The following is a 23413-nucleotide window of genomic DNA, read 5'->3' as shown; positions in this document are numbered from 1 at the left end:
TTCTATGTACAGTATCTTAACTTACACTGTCGCTACTTATAGCTTTATTGAGCTAAATACATTTTGAAAATGAGAAAAGTGCATAAATGCTCTTACCGGTACATTATTGTCACATATGCATAAAAAAATGGAATTGAATAATGACAAAGTAACATGAAATGATATACCATTTCTTTATTTATAAACACCGATGAAATACTATGTTAGCTCCTGTGCAAACGCATAATGTCTTTATATGTGAAAATAACAGGAGACTGTATGTTTCCAGAAAACATCCCTACCACACCAACCACAGCTGCCATTTTTGAACTCCGAGGGAAGTGGGGGTGAGGGGTTCTTCAAAGAGGAAATGTGAAGTCTTTTCGGGGGATACTTCACTATTGGTCAGGTAGCCTGCATTGTTATGAAGTTGATAATTCACTAAAGCTACCTGACTGGCTCATGAGCCTTAATTGGCCCTACAAAATACTGGGATTCGATAATTCATGAGGGTTAATAATTTCCATAATTTTCATGAGTTTAGCAGAGTTTATGAGAGCCTTTCATGAATCCATTTGAACTTCTTGTGCGGTTTTTAATGTCAGTCTTGCAGAGTGTTGCAGTTCTCACAGTTTAGTCAAGGGCCTTTCATAAACCATTTATTAACACCCATCACCTTACGAAATTTTGTGATTCTTGTAAGTTTTCTCAGGTTTTTGCGATTTTGCTAAGGTTCTTCTACAAAACATTTGCATATTCCTAGTATTTTTTGCCTAGGCCTCATAACATTTCGTCATTCTTTAACATAAGCTCTAAATTTCTTTGTAATTATTGATTTTGTTACTGGCCTTGAAAAATTTCAAACTTTCAAAGTTTTTTTAAATTTTTTTATAAAACATATTTTTGCTAATATGGTACCATAATGTTTTTCTAGGAAGGTTTTAATGACAATGACCACAAGATATGGCATAGTATTCTGTAACCATAGCAACGGATTATCAAATTTTTCCTGGTAAAAATTCCACTGCTCTCTGACCTGGAGCAGTTTTAGGCCCAGGCTTTGCTCTGCCATCATTTCTCAGTGCCAGATACCACGCGGTATGGAGCCTGGATTCAAATGACATGTAGCCATTGTTGTGTAGATGTTCTTTAAACACACAGTCCTCCATCAGAGAATTCTGGTAGACACAGATAGATGAGAAAAATTGTCATTAGCTATTATTATAGTGATCTATGTCTCAAGCACTGATACGTGAAGTCAAGGCTCATGCATTCTTTTGCACAAACCCCAGGGGCAGTGAACTGAGTTTTATACAGGGAGGCTTTGCCCAGAGGTCCATGAACCCTTACTCTTTTATAAGCCATTTCTGACAGAAAATGTACCTCTTTCATATACCTTCCTTTTACAAATGGTATCACCTTAACATACCTAGTTTAGAACTTAGCATCCATTTTACCTGACTGTAAATGCACATATGAATAATCAGAAAACCTGGTGATTTTCTCAACTTTTTCACAGCTGTAAAATCACATTTTGTTAGCCCTTTTAGATACTTTTACCGACCCAAATGACCGATTTCCCTATCTTTCCATATACTTCAACTAGTGAAATCCCTACCTTTTCATATATTTGAAGCCTGAAAAAAGGTACCCCTTTTGGGCACACCCGTCTCTGTATAGGTCATTAAAGGGATTACACCCCCCCTCCCCCCATGAACGAAAGATAACAGTTTTTTTTCTGTAATGTTGACGCTTCTAACAGTCCTCTAAGTAAAAGTCACTGAAATATTTCCATTCAAAAACAGCAATTTATTTCATACCAATTACTTCATCAGGGTTGAACTTAAGTGGCCATGTACATTGTGAATTCACCATAATAATACTAAAAAAAACTATAAATGTAGTACGAATGGTTTATTGAAAATAAAATCAACTGAAGCACCTGTATAATTACGTTTAGCTCGCCTTATTTAGATTTTCCACGGCCAGACATGAGCTAATTTTATGACCATTGAAAAGATATCAACAAGCAAAAAGTGCCACATGACCTGATTTTCCTAAATCATGTATGAAATGAACCATTCTGGCCAGCAGGTTCATGTGAGAGGTAGTTAAAAGATGTCACCAAAATACTGTCTTTAGTGTCTAACATATGACATTTCATCAACCCAATATAATTTTCTTTTATTTCCTAATCTTGGTATTCAGGGCCTAGTGCCAATATTTTTGCCTATATTTTGCCACTTCTGTTACATGCAGTCTTACTAGACTTTTTCGGTTAATGTAAAGTTCGACATTTACCCTCCATACAAATCACTTCAAAACTGGCAGAAAAGTTTTACCACCATCAATCATTTCTCTGAAATACGATTAAGGAACGGTTAAGAGAAAATTTCTTGTCATGAAAGGTCTTCCTTTGTTGTGTATTACTGGGGGATGACTTTTAAGATAATAAAGCTAAGTCCTCTATTCTTGGTGGCGAGATGGTTTGGTGGCGAGGTGACCAGACCACCCCGCCGCCAGGTACGGGGGCTAGCCATTCCTAGTAACGAACAGGGCTGGGTTGTTGGAAAGGTGGATGACACTATCCAGTGGACAAATCTCTATCCAGTGGACAGCGCTATTCGTTTCCCTAATACTTATCTGCTGGATAGTGGATATGCAACTGGCGCCAGTTGGTTACTTACGTAAGCTATCAGGTTTCCATTGTTATCCATTCCAATGTATCTGTTAGCTGACTCTCCACGTAAAACAATTTCACCTGGAGCAACTGACATCATTTCAAGTATGGCTAAAATTGAGGAATTGTCTTTTAATCATTATTTTTTTGGAAACATCCTTTTATTACGTGCCAGATTATTGCAGATAACCCGCTCAATGGGCATAAACGCCCACACTCATCACATGCTACTCCCCACACGTGTTCAAACAGAATGAAGCCACTACACGCTGCGTTTTCTCCAGATAGAAGGCAATTTTACAGTATGCCCGATCCTTGAAAATTCATTCCAAAATTTCTTGATAACTCTCTGATGAATATGCTGATACTTTGCGAACATCGAGGCGGCTATTGGAGTTACAAGTTCTCGCGAATGATTTTGATAAAAACGTCACAGTGTCAAGAATTTAGACTGCAAGTTAAATTGGTAAGAATGTCATTATGTTGCTATGGCAACTGTTAATTTAACACAAATCATAGCAAATTTTCATCTTCTTCTTATACAGCTTTGGTGACCATTCGCTACCGTTTTTCACTATTTTTGTTGATAGTGATGTGGTTAAATAAGTATTGCGCCTTAAAATTCAACTGAACCACCTTACCAAAATTATAAAAATTGAATAGGAATGCCTTGAATAGGCGTTGTCCTTTGAGTGGCTACCCCCTGTGTTGAAAGTTTTTGTGTTGATTATGATATATTTTTGTTTAGCAAACAGTGTTAGACAATTTTCACCAAAAAATAAAGCTGGCGTGAGGATATCGTGCTGCTATCAGTCCTAAGAAGATTTAAAAGTCAGTGCTCTTGTTTGAATTAAACGTATCAAAAAGCAACAAGATTGAGACGGCCTGTTGTGAAAAATTTCTGCCGGTCACTGCAAAACAACCCGGCCCGAGGGCTAATTCCGTCCATAATTGATCTCAATGTTTGTTTGCTTGTAAGACAAATTAATATGTACTTACTATAAGCATCGCCTGTTACACTTTCACTACCATTCACTGCGTTATCCGTTACTCGCAAGGCCAAGCCATGGCGGGAAATTAAGGTTGTTTTACGTACAGCGTTTGTTACAACTTGTTGAGAAGTCATAATGCTTTATTCAGTGCTTGTCGAAGCGCTGTACCTGCTTACAGTGCCTTCAAAAGTGAATACAAAACCTCTGCGGGATCCAGCTTAATGGATTCTTAAAAGAAGGCTTCTTTTTCAAATCATCCTTTCTCAACTGGTCTGTTGCCCTTAAAACGAAAAACTAAGACATTCCACGGAAATATCTCGAAGAGTTTGTAGGCAGTTGGTGGAGGTTACAAAAACCTAGTCTGCAATCGCTTCAATTATTTCAGCAACCGCGACACAATAGCCTTTTCTGTTTATGAGTGTATTTGCATTGCTTATTGACGACTCATGCATATAAAGGCGTTTTGAATGTAAAGATTTAAGAGTACAAGGGACCCAACAGACTGCAAGGTGGCCGTCACATGATCAGTTATTAAACATGGCATAATTTCCAACGGGAATTCTTGATGTCCCGTTTCTCCGGTTGTTTTCCTTGCTCATTTTGTTTACTCGCAAGTCTGTAAGGAAAAGAAAAATGAAAAGGCCTCATTGTAATCAACAAAACGTTTGTTAAACAAACAGCAGGGGAAACTTCATTGTTTATCCACTCTGGACAGAAAAAGAACTGTTTTAAGCTAAAGCAACAATTGATTTATTTTTGCTGAGCGAACAGTCTCGAAAAGGTCCTTAGATTATTGCTGAAGTGATGAAAAGTTGTTGAAAGCTTGCTAACAACCTGATAAAAATATAATGAAACTCATAAACTGCTGCAATCTTCCGCTGTTCCCCAAACAGAGAGCCTGTTCACAGGCTAGAACGAAACAAGCAGCTTTGTCGTTGTTCCATAAGTACTGGATCGTTATATGGAAGCGTAAAGTTGAAACTTTTAAGGTTCAAATACGCCGATCAACGTGTTGAACGTTGTTCACAAACGCAGTTAAACGAAAGAGATATGCGTTCTACCCCATTCAACCAGTTGCCTCTTGTTGAACGGCGCTAACCAATCGTTTTCCAGTCTCAAGTTCATATGACTTGAAAGGGATTCAGGTTGGTGTCTGCTGCTGGTGACTCTGTTTATAGTCATTCAATAAGTCGCAACACTGTTATTTTAAAAAGAAACTGCAACATTAAGTAACACTCGTTTAGCAAAAAATATTACACGATATTGATCCGTGTGTCGACAATTACGAGAGCTAAATATGTATCTTTGTGTGTATTATGTCTGTTTTCAAATTGTTTTTTTAATGGACTCATGTAAACATCTGAGACTACGTGCCCAATTAAGAACAATTGATTTTAACACCAGCTGCAACTTTCTGTGGTTTGAAGCGAATTTATTCAGATAAAAACTTTTTGCATTCGTGTTAACATTTTAGCTTCCTCTCGGAATCCTGCTGTTTCTTTTCTCATTTGAATTGAAAAGTGGCTTTTTTGATTAACAGTGGAAAAACAAAAGCATGCCTCTTGGCGCGATGGGAAACCTTTGCCAAGTATAAATATAGAGAAGAGAAGAAAGGAAAAAGAAAGGAAAAGACATGGAGAACGTGTAGTTATATGGAAGAAAAGTTTATTTATTTTTCGGTTTGATTAAAAAAAGTCTCAGAGAAAACAGCCAGAGTCTCTTTTATAAACAATTGCTCAGTAATGAGAGAACTTTTATCTTGAAAATTGATGTTACAGATAACTCTAAAAATTTTCGTTTAATATCCTTTCCCGCAAAAACGTCAACATGGTGGCAGAGAATTGACTCGGGTATTTGCATATTACAATATTTCATATTCAAACCTCGATTCTGTTTGTCAGTTGTCAAAATTCAATGGCACAACGCCATAAAAGATCCGTGCATTTCGGAATCATTATGTATCTTTTACTCGATATTGTGATTAAATATCAGACTTATAAAAGGAGCACTTAAGGGCTTTCAGAGTTCCGCTTTATATAGTCTCTGATGCATGCCAGATACTACAGAACGCCAAATTTTCAAGCACATTAAGAAAAAAAATTGGACACCTGCCTTCGAATATAGCTTTCTGTCAATAAAGAAAAAACGACGAATAAAAACTATCCATCCTTCTAAATTGTCCATGTACGCTTCCAAGTCGTCTCATAAGCGTCTGAAAACCACAGAGCAGAGTCCTAAAATTGAATCTTGAACGGCATTTATCTGTTTATTAATAACCGGTCAAATGGAGCAATTTACATGGACCGGTTGAATAAAAAAATGTTTTAAATCTTGTTGCCTCGCTCTCTGCATGGCAGTAGCAAATATTAAAAATTACTGTGAAATTATTATTCACACAAAAACTTCTTTTTCGTCGGAATAACCGCCTGATTTCAACATTAACGTTTCTTGAAGCTCGTAACTACCTTCACCCCTCTTCTTTAGGCGATAAACCAAAAATACGACCAATATGACAGCACATGCTGCGCCAGCCAGTAGAGCCACCAGGATTTCAATGGTTACAAAACCGAACAAAGTCTTCTTTCTCGGCGAAGGATCTTCGCGATTCGCTACGTCATTACCTTCCTTTGTGGTTGTTTCAGTTGTCTTGGTCGATCTTGAAGTCGGCTCTATGAAACTGAAACTCGACGAAGTGCTCACCACAACGCTTGAAGCTCTGGTGACTCGTGTCACCAAAACGGATGCACCAAAAGACGTTTCCATGCTCGTAAAAACGTTCGTGTGGCTCTTGGTTTTTGTATCAGAACTGCCATGAATAGTAGACAAAGACGGTGTTGGAAAGTCTGATTTGCTCGCGCTAACATCGTGTAAAACACTCGTAGAAACAATAACAAATGTCGTAATGTCCATTAGAGGAGTCGAACTAGCAATCGCTGTAGAATTAAGCGATACTATTTTGTCCAGCGAGCGCGTAGAAATGTCCGATGTTATTGTACTGACGAATACCGTACCGGGGCTTGAACTGTTCAAATGTTGTTTACCGCCGCCTCCAACTGCCCTTTTTACTCGCTCGCCATCCTCGTCATCGATGGTATAGGATTCCGTTTCGCCCTTATCATATTTATTCTCTCTTCTCTCGACCTGTTTATGGTAACTCGATACATCGAACACATCATCTTCATTTAAAATGAAAGCATTTCTCTCTTGTTCGCTTCCTTTGTCGACGTTTTCCACAAGCGCCGGATCGCTGGCTCCAATTGGAGCAATTTTGCAATCGAAACAGCCATATATCACCAGAATACAAACGACAGATTTGAAGGGCTTCATGAAAAATGTCATTTTGATTCGGTGATGCTTGAACGAGTGATAGAAATGTTAATTCATCTCCTGTATCTGTCCACGGTTCGCGCCTCGCGTTTTGGCTTGCCTTTGCCAAGCTCAATGCTTGAATTCCTGCGAAATTTCCTTCACACCTTGTAGTATTTAATTTCCTTGCCCTCTGTGGTGCGAAACTTGTCTTTCTCCAACCGATTTGCACTTCTTTAATTCCTCTCTACGCACACTGTACGCATGTTTTCATTTTGCGGTCTCGCCGTATTCCGCAATGCAAAAAGGAAGTCTGAACAGTGCGAAACACAATAGTCACGGCTGAAAGTTCGCACAATGAAAGGAATATTCAGTTACGTGGACTTGACAATGAGTAAACTGAATTTATTATTTCACTGTCATTACAATGACAGGTATTTCGTGCAAACACCATACAGGCGGGCGAATGGGCTGATTAATTCTTTTTATGCTAATTAAATTGTACTTTAGTTTTTAGCGGACTTGACCTCCAATCTTTCATCAGCGTTCATAATGTTTATTTTCCATTCTCTAAACCTCTTTGAACTGGCTAAAATCATTAAACTGGCTAAAAACAGATTTAAAGCCGATTTAAAGTCATAAATAAACATTGACGCTCTAAAATTTTAAATTTGCGTTTTTGTTGATAACATCTGCAATGCAGTATTAAAAGCGTTCTAAAAATTGTCTGTAGGTCTCACGGATAACCTTAGATAATAAATACTCAGGTTATGCCAACATAAAATCACTTTTGGGCTGTAACAGCGGTTCAGTTATCTGCCAGGCATTTTAAATGAAATTGGAAAAAGAAATTCATTTTTGTTCCTCTGCCTGTTTCAAGTGAATTTAATTTATCAGTCTTTAAATAATAATCTTAGGCGTCTTCGAAAACTCCATCACAATGTTTTGTAAATAATTAATGCCATAATTTGTTTGGGGTATGTTCTCACCGTTTGATTTTGGGTAATGCTTTGTAGCATATTTTAATCGTATAGTTTTCGTTTGTTCCAATGCCCCTCTGTTGAACGTCATCTTTTGAGGAAGTCAACACATTCTTTATGCGCTCAATCTCTAAATATGGATACCCTCTGATGTTTGTCAAGTAAAAAGCACCTGTCTTCAAGACTTTGACACAACAAATTTAGCCTAAAATGTAAATAAAGACCCTTACATACATAATCCATCCCTTATCTCAACAGTGGTTCGCAAGAAAGTGCTATTCTCTGGCGTGTAAGTTCCTGTGACGTTGGCTCTACATGGAAATAATTTCGGCGAGTAGAAATAGTATAAACAGTATTTTCGATAAGACTAAGGGACCCTAGTCATTCGAAAGTGCCTTGAAATATGCTGGCATTGGTAGCACCCTTAAACTTCTAAGTCAGCCTTATTGAGAATAAATTAATACAACTACCATGCCTTTGAATTTCTCGGGATTTTAACTCGCTATAAAAATTTAGATTGTATACAGTCGACTCTCTCTTAACGGACACCTCTATAAGACAGACACCTCTGTAAAACGGACACCTGGAGTTGGTCCCTGCCTTTCTTCCTGCCTCTATTTGACTCTCTATAAGACAGACATCTCTCTAAGACGGACAGCTAGTGTCGGTCCCAAAGGTGTCCGTCTTTGAGAGAGTTGACTGTATCCTTTTTTTTTTTTTCAGGAGACCCTCTGGTACAGTGTAGATAAAGTATCAGCTAGTGCTAAAATACTCGAAAGCGCCAGCAGGGAAGTACTCGAGGCATCATTCATAATGCTCGAAAACGAAACCCACCAAATCGACAAAGGCGCATCGGCTGCGAGGGAGACTAGCATGCGGATGAAACTGATGTAACCCGGCTCATACGCGTGGCCTATGCGTTCGAATCACGTGTCACGTGGTCCGGCCGTTCGTCTCGGTTACGTCACCGAAGAATGCATTGCTCGAGAAGGCCCGGGAAGACGCTTTGCAGAGACTGCGTAAATGTTACCCCAAAGCGAACTAACTCGCACTAACTAAATGAGGTGCGAAAATAGCATAAGCCTAATCGGTTTTGTCTTCGTTATTTTCTTGTTATGTTACGTTTGATTAGTAGAGTTACTGTAAGTTCAAGTTTTTTTAAAACCTTTTGTTCTTTTCACTTAAACCTGGAGCCCATGGGCTCCTGCTTTTAAAAACTCTTGGCATTTACGTTTACTTTCAATGGTGAACATTTTACAAGTTAATTTCGCAGACCCTCCCTGAACGGTTTGAATCGCCGGGTTACCAGAAAGGCGTGTGCGTCAGTGATGTTTTATTTGTTTCTTACCACGGAATGGCACAATGAACCCGGCACTGAAATGACGTTTCTTTTACCCACCCTTTGGTTTTGCACTGTTGCGGAATTCTTTTAACCCCGCTCTGCTGGTTCAAACAAATCAAGAGGACTGGAGTCTTTCGATGTAACAACACAATTTAATGCAATACAACAATCTACTGCGATGTACAATTCTCACATATTCAACGTTCGTAACACTACGATCAACTGTCAACGTAACTAAACGATCAACGATCAACTAAAACATTCTAAGTATACAGTGGTTTTTCTACTATCCTTGCGTAAGGCAGTATTTTTACATTAATCACATGTACAGTAAAAGTTCCCTTTGTAGTGTATCTAAATTAAGTGACTATTACAGAATCGCATGTTCTTTCACCTTATTTAGCCTAAGAAAATGCATTGCAGTTACATCATTTTATATCGTAAATATACTCAGACTTTGTCTACATTATTGTGAAATCTAATGTCACGAAATCTAACTTCTTGGCGCTACAAATGTCAATTTCTTATTAATATTTAATCACAAAGTAATAAAGTTAAGAATCACCTATTTCTTTCCCCACATGCACTTTTTTCTCGTGCTACCGTAGACTGCGAGCATTCTCTTATTTTCTTCAAAGTCACTGGAAAAGCATTTTTAGTGCCTACGCGCTCACTCCGTCTGAGAACTCGACGGATCTAAGAGAAAAGGTGGATTGCTAGCAGTCTCGTGCTACCGGGTATAAAAGGAGAAAACATAAAATAAGTCATGACGTTATTGTTTTCTCAACCGACAGGTTACTTGATAATGTATTACTATGGAGAATTATCTCAAATTTCGCTTCATTCACGTGCATATGTACGCATAGTTGATAAAAAGATTGAGGAAAACTTTCTTGATGCCGTCTCTTGACCCGCACTAGGAAAAAAAAAACGTACAGCCTAGAGAGATGTTTATATAATGGCATTGCCTAGTACCAAGATAGGGCCGTCCACCGGTATGGAGTTTATCAATTCGTCCCATAATCCAAGCACAAATGTCCAGTGCTGGCCACAAGATCCATACTTTCTTTTTTCATCCTTAGTTCCACACTTCTCAGAGGTCTGGAAGTGTGGAAAAGTCTGACAAAGTAAGGATATTGTCGCACTTTTCCCCCTGTTAAGAACCCCTTGTCATTCTTTACTTAGTTCTACACTTCTCAGAGGTGTGGAAGTGTGGAAAAGTCTGACAAAGTAAGGATATTGTCGCACTTTTCCCCCTGTTAAGAACCCCTTGTAATTCGTTACTTAGGTCCACACTTCTCAGAGGTGTGGAAGTGTGGAAAAGTCTGACAAAGTAAGGATAATGTCACACTTTTCCCCAGTCATGAACCCTTTGTCATTCAAGACAGTCTTGGATTCTGGAGTCCACGCTGTGGATTCCGGATTCCAGGTACTGCATTCCGGATTTTTTTTCAGTTGAACCTTGGAGTGCGGATTCCAATCGTTAGAGGGATGCTGCATGTTCCGTAATTATAAGCTGTATTCCGGATTTCAAAGCCCAGGGTTTCAGATTCCAGAGCAAAAATGGCTTGAATTCCGAGAGCTAAAATTTCCCGAAGATTCCTTCACATGAGCGAATCAGAAGGTGTAACGGCTACGCTATACAGCCAACTCTCGCCTCGCGGACACTCCGCTGTAACGGACACTCCAATAATACAGACAGGAGCTAAATCCCGGGCGAAAACAAATTACAGTCAACTCCCTTTAGAGTGGTTTTCGTTTGAGTGTCGTAAAACCAAAACCAAAGTAATTACTCTGGCCAATCACATAGGACACAGACAATACATTGAACCAATCAAAACTCGAAGTAATTACATGTGGCTGACGCAAAGCGCGGGAAAATGCATGCGAGCGCGTCACAATTGGCTTTGGTCTTACTTCTGATTGGATGAAAAGGTGGCGCGAATCTTTTAAGCCAATCGCATCGTGTAGAAAGTGTAAAACCAATTACTTTTCGACACTCAAATGAAAACCGCTCTATTGCGGACTCTGTAGGGACCTTGAGTTAGTGTCCTCATTAGCGAGAGTCCGTAATAGCGAGAGTCTATTTCATGATCAGCCAAACGGCTGCAATTTGTTTTTGTCGGGGATTTAGCTGCTGTCCGTATTATTGGGGTGTTCATTATAGCGGGGTGTCCGCAAGGCGAGAGTTGGCTTTAGAGACGTTTGACTGAAATAAACTCTCGCTATTACGGACTCTCGCTAATGAGGACACTAACTCGAGGTCCCCATAGTGTCCGCAATAAAAGGAGTTGACTGGAGTAACTGACCTTACATGGGGTGGCTGGCGGGAATGGGAAGATCCTTGACACTAGCATGCAACGCGCGAGTGAGCGGCGAAGCCGGGAAAGGGAAAAGTAGCCCTCTTTTTCTTTTCCCACTCCTCGCTGTCGTGTCTCCTTCGCGTAACCTCTCACGATATCTTCAAATAGAGAACTTCACGAGTTTACTCTAACTAGCCAGCATGGCCTTTTTTTTCCCCTCCTTTGCTTTAGGACGATCGCCAGTCAACTAATCTACCCTCTCCCTTTCACCTCTCTGCAGCAATGGTTCATTTTTGCGTCTCAGTTCCCGCTCCTTGTCGCCTACGGGATCACCTCTTTGCACAACTGATCTTAATCTGGAGCGTTTAGGAGTAGGAGCTCCCTGTGAGAAAAGCCCTCGTTCGTACAGTCAAAGCTCTTTAATACGGACACCATAGGGACAGAACCAAGTGTCAGCTTTACAGAGGTGTCCGTATTGTTGAGGTAGGGAATGTATGATTTTTGGCATTTCTGGGACTAAACGAACTGTCCTAATAGAGAGGTGTCCGTATTACAGAGGTGTCCGTAAGGAGAGGTTACACTGTGTTACAATTCTGACTTGAATCCGAGGCTTTCTGGTCATTTTTCTATATTTGGATGGAGTTTGTCGTGCTTAAGTCTCTTCTGGGAATTACGAGACAATGGAGTCGTGAAAAATTTGCAATTTTGTCCCTAAAGCCTCAGAATCGTGTTGGAATTTTAATACTGTATATCGAACGTGGGCTATTTGTAACAACCATGAGACAGCAAAACCAACTGGTAAAGCTGTAATATATGTTATTTATTTAACAAGGCTTGATACAGATTGCAGCTCGATGCAAATTCAAAGCATTGTTTTTCAGTTATCTGGAGTGGTTACATCTAGGTTTTGCTGGTCTAAACAGCCTAATAGAATACTAATCTCACCGGTAGTCTGCTAAACTGTGTATGCTGTCCTACCTAGCATTTTTTCTTGTCATAAGTTTTAAGTCAAAGCTCTGCTTGAATTAAAGACTTTGAATAATCATTTTAAGATCATGTTTTCTTTTAATTTGAAAATGTATTTCCACTAACTTTTTGCCTCAAATAAACCAACGTTATTATTATCATTATTATTATCATTATTATTGTTACTACTGTCACCAATATTATTATTATTATTCTGATCAAATTATAGGATGGGTCGATGCTTGGTTTGCCCGGTAGTCAGCCATAAGCGTTATAGTCATTATTACCACAGTAGCGAAGATTACATTCGCCTCCAGGTGTAGTAATAAGATTGTACACGTAATATGAACCACAATTTCTCACTTGGACATTTGTGGTCCATTCACAGCAGTTGTTCTCCCTGGGTTTACGCCGCTTGCTCCCATAAAAACACACTTGCCGGGTGACCTGACCATCTGCTATGTTGGGGAGTCCACCGTTCAACCAGCCGGTCGCGTAAGTGTTACACCTGTTTGTTCTATACGGACATGTTGTTGCCATGTTATCTCCGGCTGCACCCTCGAAACGGAACCATCCGGGTCCGATTCCATTGTCACATTGATGACTGGTATGGCTATAGTTTAACGCCCTGTCTCTGGATCTAAGACTCACATAGCCGTTAGGTACGTTGGTCTCAGACTGGCATTCTGACATTAAAAAATAAATAAATAAAAAAATAGGAATGAAAAAAGGTCAGGTACTAAGCATTGGATATTTTTGTTTGACTCTTTTTTTTTTTTACTGTGCAGTAACAGAACTGAACTAATAGCGCCGTGTTTCTTTTAAACGCCCTGTTCTCTTAATACGCGACGGCGAGAACATCGAGTTTGCGTACTTTCAGTCTTTATGGTTCGCTGTCTTTGGAAACCAGGCTCTCTCGCGATTATCCCGACCCACTTACTTTGTCAAATGTAGGCGAACCCTTCTGAAGTTGAATTCCAAGGGACCATATCCAAGTTCCGAAATAGAAAAAAAAATTATGTCGTTGCTTGTTTAGTCCAAATTTTATTTTGATTTATTTTTGCGTTCACTTCCCTTTTGGACACTACGTGACTACTTATATCATGTTAGTTTCGGATGGTCACATGACCACAGCAAAAGCAGATCACCACGTGTTTTCAAGTGTAGTGTTATAGAGCAAATGTTTTGAATTTCTCATCGATTGCATCGCACAGAATGTAAGTAGTTTTGCTCTTTAGTGTCGCTTTAGGTTTATTTAGGTTTTCTTTAGGTTTATTTGTCATTTTTGCTTATTTTATGTTCAGTTTTCACCGTTCATGACCAGTGATCACCGATCGAACCAAGCACGAGAAACTTGGCGATTAAAGACAGATTAATAGTCCAATCAACGCGTCGAAATTTCTGTGTCGACCCCAACATTGTGAAAAATTCTACAAAGTACGAAGAGAAAACTGTGTTTTCACCTGGATTCTCGAGAAAACGAACGCTCCGAACCGACCGAACGGAATCGCAGGAATCTCTGGACTGGACCGCGCGATAGTGGATCGCGGAATGGACCCTGAGGACTCAGCGAAAGGAGCAGTTGGATACTCCCTACGCCAGGACCCCGTACCAAATACTCAAATTGATTTTGGTGAACTTGTGTATCAACGCGAAATAAGCGAACAACGCAGACTTGCATCTTTGTGGAACAAGGAATCTAAAGAAGTTGCCTTTGAAACACAGCAGCTCCAAACTCTCCTCTACACTAATTGGGAGCACTTGTCCGCCCGCAAAATAGTAGATCGTTTAGCTATCATTTGGAAATCCTTTGAGACTGTACACTCGAAGTACCTGCCAGGCATACGTGACAGCAAACGACTACAAGAAGTACAGCAAAGGTTCAAGTCCCTCAAAGAACAGATGATGTTTACAATAGAAGAATGCGAAACCCAAATACGGACTGATCAAGAAACACAAAAACGTGATGATGAACGCTCCATTAAAAGTCACAAGTCGCACCAGTCTCAGAGCTCCACTACTTCAAGATCCTCTTCGTCGTCCCGGAAAGAAAGGTTTAGAGCCATGCTTTTAGCAAAAAAGAAATTGGAGTTAGCGAAGAGTAGGGCACAAGAGGAAGCTGAGTTGGCGAAGAGTAAGGCTCAACAAGAAGCCGAATTGGTCAAAGCAGAGCATGAGCGGAGCGCAAAGAAGGAATTGAGACTACTCGAGGACGAAGCCGTTCTAGCTGAGCTGGACTGGAAGATTGAAAATGAGTTCGACGAGGAAACTGGTGTTGTTAATGGTGTGGACAATATTGTTCAGACAACCTATCCCATTGAGGAGAAACCACTGGGACAGTCACCTCAAATTCAACTTGATGATTCAGAACCCCGAACACCAAAAATCCCAGCACCGACACCCAAACCTTCACTGCCTCTTATACCTGTCAGTTGCTCCACCCCCCAAGACACAGCACCTGGTTCGTGCAAGGAAAAGCCAGCCACTGAGGTCAAATCCAATATTGCCGATACTGCAAACAAGGGAGCACTGCCAGTCACTGAATGCCAGCAGCCACCATACCAAGCCCCACGAACCTTCCAGTATAGACCTAAGTCTCAGCCAGAAGACAAAGTAATAGAGCAAGCCCCTAAAGACCATGTAGCAGCCATGTGGAAGGTACAGCTTCTGAACGGAATCTCTCCTACACCCTTTAATGGCAACCCAGCAGACTTCCCGTTCTTCAAAGAACAGGCACATACTCACCTTGAAAGTGAGCTACTAACTGATGCGCAGCGGGTAGAGTACTTACCGAAGTTCCTGAAAGGAGAAGCCTTGGAGGTCATCAAAAGAAACCGAGGCTCCTCCTATAGTGAGCTAATGAAGATCTTAGAGGAACGCTTTGGTCGCCCTATTCAGGTGACGCAAGCCTGCATCGAAGAGTTAGTCTCAGGCCCCAAACTTGCCTATGGTGACAACATGGGTCTGCTTAATTTTGCCGAGAAGCTGAACACTTCAACCAAGGTTCTGAAGGGAGATGTGGAACGCGAAGCAAGCGTAGCTACCAATTTGAGAAGAATCGTAAACAGACTCCCAAATGATTTAATCACCAAGTGGCAGACCGAAAACTACGAGATTGTTAGCCGTGGTGGAACTGCACGACTAAAGGACATTGCAAAATTTGTGAAAAGGCAAGCGTCAATAAGGAATGACCCAGTGTTTGGAATGCAGCCGCAAAGGGGAGAAAACAGGACAAACAAGTCCCCCCCCAAAGCTTCTAAAGGATCGGACCTGCCCACGAAAAATGCTACGATCAACGCCACATCGCTTAAGAACGCCCCCAAGAAAGAGAACTCTGCAAACTGTGCAATTTGCAAGTCTACTCCCCACCGACTCCAGGAGTGCCCAATCGTCAAACAGTGTGACCGTGTAGCCGTGCGTCGACAATATGCAGCATCGTATGGGTTCTGCTTTAACTGTGGTTGCCATAATCCCGATCACAGTGGTACTTCCTGTCCTGAGCCACCAGCTTGTTCTCTGTGTCCTGGACACCACTTACCAATACTGCATAGGGACAACAACAATGGACGCAGAACTCCTGGAAACAAGAACACTCATAACCCCACTAACCGATACAGTACTCCGACTGCTGACCCAATAACCCGGCAACCACAAATGGAGCAAGGCACAAGACAGCCGCCCAGCGACAGGCCACAGACTTCGATTACATCTGCCGGTGTCAGCACCACAAGAGCCCAAGTTTTGTTAAATGTAGTTCCTGTAACCATTACTGCAGAGAACGGTGGTTCCCTTTCTACATATGCATTTCTTGACAATGGCTGTACCGATACCCTCATTGACAAAGAGCTTGCTGATCATCTTGACCTGAAAGGGATCTCGGAGCAAATCGGGATTAAGACTATTACGAACAGCGAGGAGCTGGTGGAGAGTCGACGCGTTTCCTTTACTCTCAGTCCTGTAGAAGCATACGGTGAAGACATTGATGTTAATGAAGCTTACGTTCTCCCTGACCTGAATCAATCAGAACGAGTTTTGCCGGGGACAGTAGATGTCCATAAGTATCCGCACCTTCAAGACCTTACATTCCCAGTGGTGGACTTTGAACGAGTCTCGATCATTGTGGGGAGTAACGTCCCTGTTGCACACTTGCAGAAGGAAGTCAGAATCCCGAAAGACAACAAGAGCGGCCTCTACGGTTATCGGTACCCTCTCGGTTGGAGCATTTCAGGTCCATTGACTATCGCTGGGACAAGAAGAGCTGAGCTCAATTTCATCTCTGTTGGACACAAACCTGACGACTTTGTTGAAAGGTTTTGGAAGATCGAAGACTATGGAACATTGAAAGCAGGAGAGAAGCCCTTATCTGTGGAAGACAAACGAGCCCTAAAAATCATTGAAGAAACTACTACCCTTGTAGACGGGCATTATGAAGTTGGCCTACTATGGAAGGAAGATCAGCCAAAGCTGCCAAACAATCGCATTTTAGCTGAAAGACGAGCAGAATTGCTTAGACGACGCCTGACCAAAGCAGGAAATGAGCAAATGGCTGCTAAGTACCGTGGAGTCATGACTGAGTACATCTCGAAGGGTTATGCACGCAAATTGTCCCCTGAAGAAGCAGCTAGAGAAAGCTCGATAACTTGGTACTTACCTCATCATCCAGTGACTAATCCCAACAAACCTGACAAGCTCCGTATCGTCTTCGATGCCGCATCTGAGTATGAAGGAACATCTCTAAACAAGAATCTCGTTCAAGGGCCAGACATGACAAACAGTCTCGTTGGTGTGCTGCTGCGATTTCGACAGGGGCATGTAGGGGTAGCCGCTGATGTCGAGGCAATGTTTCATCAAGTGCGTGTGCGTAAACAAGATCAAGAAGCTCTACGATTCCTCTGGTGGACAGATGATTACGACAAACCCCCGGATGTCTATGTTATGGAAGTACACATATTTGGAGCAACCTCGTCCCCTTGCGTTGCAAATTGGGCCCTGAGAAGAACAGCCAGTGACAATGCTGAAAGGTTCAACCCGCAAGTTGTTGCAACTGTTGACAGGAACTTTTATGTTGACGATGCTCTGCCATCCTTCAGTGAGGAGAATACAGCATCTACTGTAGCATCGGACCTAGTGAAAATCCTGAATCACGGTGGCTTCAACCTTACGAAATTCATGACGAACAGTAAGAATGTTTTGGCAACCATTCCCACCGAGAAAAGAGCCACACCAGATCTGAATCTTGACTTAGACGAACTGCCAGTGGAAAGGGCGCTAGGGATTCGCTGGTTTGCTGAAACAGATGAGCTTGGATTTGACATCAAGAACTTGAATCGACCCGAAACAAAGCGTGGAGTACTGTCCGCCGTTTGTTCCCTGTATGACCCTCTTGGGTTTGCTGCGCCTGTGGCCCTTACTGCCAGAGTAATTATCCAGGATATGTGGAAGGCTAAGGTAGACTGGGACCAGCCACTCGAAGAAAACTTCTTAGCCAGATGGAAGTCTTGGACCTCACAGCTGTCATCCCTCTCTGCACTGCGCATCGCACGTTGCTACTTGCCAGCTGGAACAGATGCTTCCAAATGCAAACTACAGCTGCATATCTTCTCTGATGCCTCTGAAATTGGCTACGGTGCATCTGCGTATCTAAGAGTCGAGAATCCAGATGGGTCTATTCACTGCTCGTTTGTTGTGGGGAAAGCAAGAAATGCACCTGTCAAGTTCACAAGCATTCCAAGGCTTGAACTCCAAGCTGCTGTTCTGTCTACACGCTTGAATAAGATGCTGAGAGAAGAGTTGGACCTTCCTATTCAGAGCACCAAGTTCTGGACAGACAGCGAAATAGTTCTCCACTACTTGAAGAATGAAAGGCGTCGTTTCCAGACCTATGTCGCTAATCGAGTCGAAGAAATCAGAGGAAACTCACAGCCAGACGACTGGAACCACGTGCCAGGTGTCTTGAACCCAGCCGACGATGCGTCACGTGGCTTGAACCCCTCTGAGCTAAACCTTGATCACCGCTGGCTACGAGGACCAGAGTTCTTATGGCAACCTGAATCCTTTTGGCCCAACGCAAGCCTTCGAGAAGTCCCCGATGAAGGCCTAGAGCTTAAGAAAGAAACCCATGCTAACTGTACTGACATAAACACCAATGTCAAGACCCGCCAGGCAAGCGTACAGTCTAATTGTCCCCCCGCCACACCTGTTGAGACCACCATGCAACAAATAATAAGCACCTCCTCTGATTGGAACCGTCTCAGACGTCAAGTGGCTTGGCTCACACGCTTCACTCATTTCATCCGTGACCGGAAGACTGTCCACACAGGTCATCTGACTTTAGAAGATTACGATGCTGCTACCTTATCCATCGCAAAGATCGTCCAGCACGCAGCCTACGATCAAGAGATCAAGGATCTAAAGACCAGGGGCGAAGTCAGGGGATCCAGTAAGATCGCTAGTTTGAACCCAATGCAAGACGACCATGGTGTTTTGAGAGTCAAGGGACGTATAGCATCACCACCAGCTGCTGACACTGCCAGGAATCAAATAATACTGCCCAGAGATCATCCAGCGACAGTCCTGATGGTCCGCCACACCCATGCATCAATTGGTCACCTGGGGCGTGAACACCTCATAGCAAGGGTTCGAGAGACGTTCTGGATCCCACAAATAAGGGTGTTAACACGTTCTGTCCTGGGTCGGTGTCTTGTTTGTAAGAAGTTGAATGCCAAGCCGATGACTCAGCAAATGGCTCCCCTGCCAAGAAGCCGGATGATGGCGTACGAACCCCCATTCTCCTACACAGGAATGGATCTATTCGGTCCTTTATACGTCAAGCATGGAAGAGGAACAGCCAAACGGTGGTGCTGCTTATTTACCTGCCTGACGACACGTAGTGTACATCTTGAATTGGTTCACTCGATGGACACAAACGACTTCATAATGTGTCTGCGACGATTTATAAACCGTCGTGGTGAAGTGACTGAACTAAGGTGTGACAGAGGATCAAATTTTGTCGGCGGTGAACGAGAGCTGAGAGAGTCGATCGAGCAGTGGAACCAGCAACAAATTGTGCAAGAGCTTCTACAACGAGGGTGCAAATGGGTCTTCCAGCCGCCAACTGCTTCTAGCATGTCTGGGATTTGGGAGCGGATGGTGCGAAGTGCTAAGACTGTTCTGAAGTCTATCCTAGGGACCCAAGTAGTTACGGAAGCAGTTCTTCAGACGCTGTTGACTGAAGTTGAACGAGTGTTAAATGGGCGAGCGCTCACCGCCAATTCAGACGACCCAAATGACCTTCAGCCACTCACGCCAGCGCATTTCTTAATGCAGAGGAAGACTATCTGCCTACCCCCTGGCATATTTGAGAAAGCAGATCAGTATCACAGAAGGAAATGGAGGCAGGTACAATTTCTGGCAGACCTATTTTGGAAGAGGTGGTTGCGTGAGTATTTACCTACCCTGCAAGCCCGAGGAAAGTGGAGAAAGGTCTTACCTAACTTGAAGCCGAAGGCCCTTGTCCTGTTAGTTGATGACAACGTGCCGAGAGGATGCTGGAAACTTGGACGAGTCCTAGAGGTCTTCCCTGGCCCCGACGGCCTGGTGCGCACAGCGAAAGTCAAGACAAAGGACTCTGTGTTCATCCGACCTATTCAGAAGCTATGCCTACTGGAGAACGATCTTGAGAATAATTAGTCTAGGCTAGTGACGTTGGGCCTACCTACTGGGTTGTCCCAAGGCCGGCGGAATGTTTAGTCCAAATTTTATTTTGATTTATTTTTGCGTTCACTTCCCTTTTGGACACTACGTGACTACTTATATCATGTTAGTTTCGGATGGTCACATGACCACAGCAAAAGCAGATCACCACGTGTTTTCAAGTGTAGTGTTATAGAGCAAATGTTTTGAATTTCTCATCGATTGCATCGCACAGAATGTAAGTAGTTTTGCTCTTTAGTGTCGCTTTAGGTTTATTTAGGTTTTCTTTAGGTTTATTTGTCATTTTTGCTTATTTTATGTTCAGTTTTCACCGTTCATGACCAGTGATCACCGATCGAACCAAGCACGAGAAACTTGGCGATTAAAGACAGATTAATAGTCCAATCAACGCGTCGAAATTTCTGTGTCGACCCCAACATTGCTTGTTAACGTTCTACGTAAAACGCGAAATTAGGTATTTTCGCGTCGTAGTCGTGCAAAAACGACAAAGAAATATACAAAAAAGTGTGCTGCACGAGAAAAGTTGTTGTTTTGCTAATTATAAACTATTGATTTTTTTGACGTTTTGGTTGCCGTCGCGTCGTTGGATCTTAAAGTCCATCTTGCTATTCAACTCATCCGCCACGATGAATCAACACGGCGGCATTCGATGAAACAAGTCTGCGTCCCAAGTGAAGTCAAAGGTTCATCACATTACCTAGGAATCGGCCCAATATTGGCCAATAAATTACCTGTTACTAGAATACTGCAAATTCTTCCATCGCCTGTGTATTGATAGCCACAACTACAGATGAAGGATCCTATTGTGTTTGTACATGAAGCAAGTGTCCTGTGGCAGTCGTCAGTGCCGCTGGCGCACTCGTCAATATCTATGGAAAGAAGAATACCACTATATACCGTAATTACTCGATTTGGTGCCCTTCTCCGAATAAGCGCTTCCTCTCTTACTATAAGTAGTGGTCACGTCTCTCACTATCACGAGTTTGTGCTAAGTAGTTATCGTCCCGTCAGCATTTTCAGGATATAAGTTTAATAGTAGGCGTATTTGAGCAAAATAATTCGTTTCATTATGGGACGCTCATTAGCATAAAGGCGCCTATAAAAAAACACATTCGAAGAGAAGAGGGTTGCTTTAGAGGGGGCGTTAAATAGAATCATTGCTGGATAACGTGTACCTTGACTTAAACGTCTAAGATATATTACTCCTAGAGAGCCGGTTTATGTTTGTGATTTATTTGTTCCCGACTATTATATTTATAATAGCATTACATTTAGAAGATTGGTGTCATGGCATTGCCTATAACATGTTTTAAAGGGCCAACAACACGTGAATGATCGGAAAGGTATTATGGGTCCACCTGCTGTTTGATCAGTATAAACAGTGTTTGTTCTATCGTCTTATTATTAGTAGTAGAATTATTATTATTATTATCATCATCATCATCATCATCATTAGTAGCAGTAGCAGTAGCAGTAGCAGTAGCAGTAGTAGTAGTAGTAGTAGTAGTAGTAGTAGTAGTAGTAGTAGTAGTAGAAGTGTCATTTACTTCATTAATAAAGAATTCATTTTTATTTCTTCTTCTTCTTCTTATTTTTATCATTATTATTATTATTATTATTATTATTATTATTATGGTTTCGTACCGTTGCAGGTGTATCCGTCTCCACTGAATCCGACTTTGCATACACATCTGTATGAACCCACGGTATTTCTGCATTCAGCATTGACACCGCAAGTATAGGCATTAGTAGCACACTCGTCCAAGTCTGAAAGAAGACAAAAGAAAAAAAGGTATAGTTTGCCTTGGAAAGTTAACAGGTTAGTTGACAGGAAACATTAATTAATCCTTGAATTTATCTTTCAATTTTCTGTGCAACGGGCAGCGCTTAGTTTTTACGTGAACGGGATCGTGGAAACTTGAGGAATTTTGTGAAGCGTGAAGTCTTCATATTTTTTTACGTGACACTGAGCAATTTACATTGCAAAGAAGTATATGAAACAGACAGCGTCACGAAAAAGGGTTCAAGGTTTCTGCTGTCAATTCTATGAATACCGAGTTGATGGCTAACATTACATATGTAGAGTATACAGAGAATTGTAGGGTGACAAAAAGCCTATCCAGTAATTCATTTTTTTTATTATTATTAGTTTAAATGCAACTTCCTTTTCAAGGCCTTCGTGTTTTGGGTCGTTGTTTTCTAGTTCGATCATTTTAAGGTCGTTTTTAGGAAGGGTCGTTTTATGAATCGTGGGTCTTCGTTTTAGACTCCCTGGAATATGGCCATTTGCACGCGTGTGATAACGTGTTTTAAGACCAGAATTGAATTCATTTGGTTTTTTTTCTGTTATAGTTAAAATTTTGTAATCCCAGTTGAGTTTAAATAACAAAATCAAGAAAGCAAAGTCCTGTAATGAGTTCTGGTAGTAGGTAAACTGAAATGACGCCATCGTGAAAATAGCCTATTGGGATGAAAACGAAGCGAAAACGAGAGTTTAGTTATATATATTGTCAGACATTAGATCACAGAGTATATCTTCTACATAACCCAAAAACTACCTTTAAAGCAGGTGTAGTTGTAGCAATTATCACAAGGCACGTCATTCCAAGTGTAATCATGTCGTAGACCAAGAGTGTGGACGCAATCTTCGTTTTTCCAGTCGTTTGGTTGCTGTGGGGCCCAATGCTCGAAATTGCTTATTTCTTTGTTTGCCCAAGCAAATCTACCCTCTACACTTCGGTCATTAAGTCCAATCCAAGATCTCTCGCCGTTGTGACGATGTTGAAGATAGACATTTTCTTCTTGGTTGTGAACCGTAACCAAGTCGGAACTCATTGCAGAACAGTTTAACTCAGCGTTGAGCCACGAGGCACATGCTCCACTTGTGAAGTAACAGTACCCACCAAAATAGCTCCATACAGTTGGCTGGCAAATATCTGTGATATAAATACAAAACGACGGTGGAATGGCGACATTTACAATTTCAATTTGCCAAGTTATCTTGACCTTCATTCGTAAGCCGGCCCTTAACATTTGTAAAGTAGAAGCTCTCGTAAGCGACCACCTCGGAAACTCTAAAAAGTGGTCGTAACAAGAGCTCGTCGCTTACGGGAATGAGCTCTCGTAAGTGACCGCATGGTAAAACAATAGAG

The 23413-nt window shown here is 41.7% G+C and overlaps 4 protein-coding genes across 6 annotated transcripts in view; 1 reads left to right on the top strand and 3 right to left on the bottom strand.

Moving 5' to 3' along the window:
• The window catches only part of LOC140947016 (uncharacterized), a 284819-nt gene that overhangs the window by 235063 nt on the left and 26343 nt on the right, over positions 1–23413 (bottom strand). The window contains exons 13-16 of one of the 2 annotated variants that reach the window (XM_073396096.1): positions 22820–23197; positions 21906–22028; positions 20993–21130; positions 12382–13234 (exon numbers count right to left, since the gene is read on the bottom strand). In XM_073396096.1, the coding sequence (XP_073252197.1) occupies positions 12807–13234; positions 20993–21130; positions 21906–22028; positions 22820–23197 (1067 nt within the window). In that variant the 3' untranslated portion in view covers positions 12382–12806. Of the gene's footprint in view, positions 1–12381; positions 13235–20992; positions 21131–21905; positions 22029–22819; positions 23198–23413 lie in introns of those variants that run through there. The other variant, XM_073396097.1, reaches the window with a different exon arrangement.
• On the bottom strand, positions 640–4526 carry LOC140947063 (fibroblast growth factor 2-like). Its single transcript, XM_073396149.1, has 3 exons — positions 3659–4526; positions 2667–2770; positions 640–1157 (listed from the first exon to the last, which is right to left on the bottom strand). Exons 1-3 carry the CDS (start codon positions 3783–3785, stop codon positions 978–980), a joined length of 411 nt encoding a protein of 136 aa, XP_073252250.1. The 5' UTR covers positions 3786–4526; the 3' UTR covers positions 640–977.
• LOC140947053 (uncharacterized) lies at positions 5295–7409 on the bottom strand. The gene has a single exon (XM_073396137.1). It carries the CDS (start codon positions 6988–6990, stop codon positions 6043–6045), a length of 948 nt encoding a protein of 315 aa, XP_073252238.1. The 5' UTR covers positions 6991–7409; the 3' UTR covers positions 5295–6042.
• On the top strand, positions 13559–20645 carry LOC140947012 (uncharacterized). Of its 2 annotated transcripts, none has more exons than XR_012166910.1 (2): positions 13559–20478; positions 20566–20645. XR_012166910.1 is itself a non-coding variant. In XM_073396090.1 (2 exons), the coding sequence occupies exon 2, from the start codon at positions 14100–14102 to the stop codon at positions 20235–20237; it is 6138 nt and encodes a 2045-aa protein (XP_073252191.1). In that variant the 5' UTR covers positions 13559–13765; positions 13853–14099; the 3' UTR covers positions 20238–20645. The 2 variants fall into 2 exon arrangements, 1 of the variants encoding a protein (XP_073252191.1); XM_073396090.1 differs by having other exon boundaries at positions 13559–13765; positions 13853–20645.

The sequence above is a fragment of the Porites lutea genome, chromosome 8 (assembly GCF_958299795.1).
Source record: "Porites lutea chromosome 8, jaPorLute2.1, whole genome shotgun sequence".
Taxonomy (NCBI): domain Eukaryota; kingdom Metazoa; phylum Cnidaria; class Anthozoa; order Scleractinia; family Poritidae; genus Porites; species Porites lutea.
The sequence above is the reverse complement of the archived record's forward strand: the minus strand, read 5'-3'. Positions and strand labels throughout refer to the sequence as shown.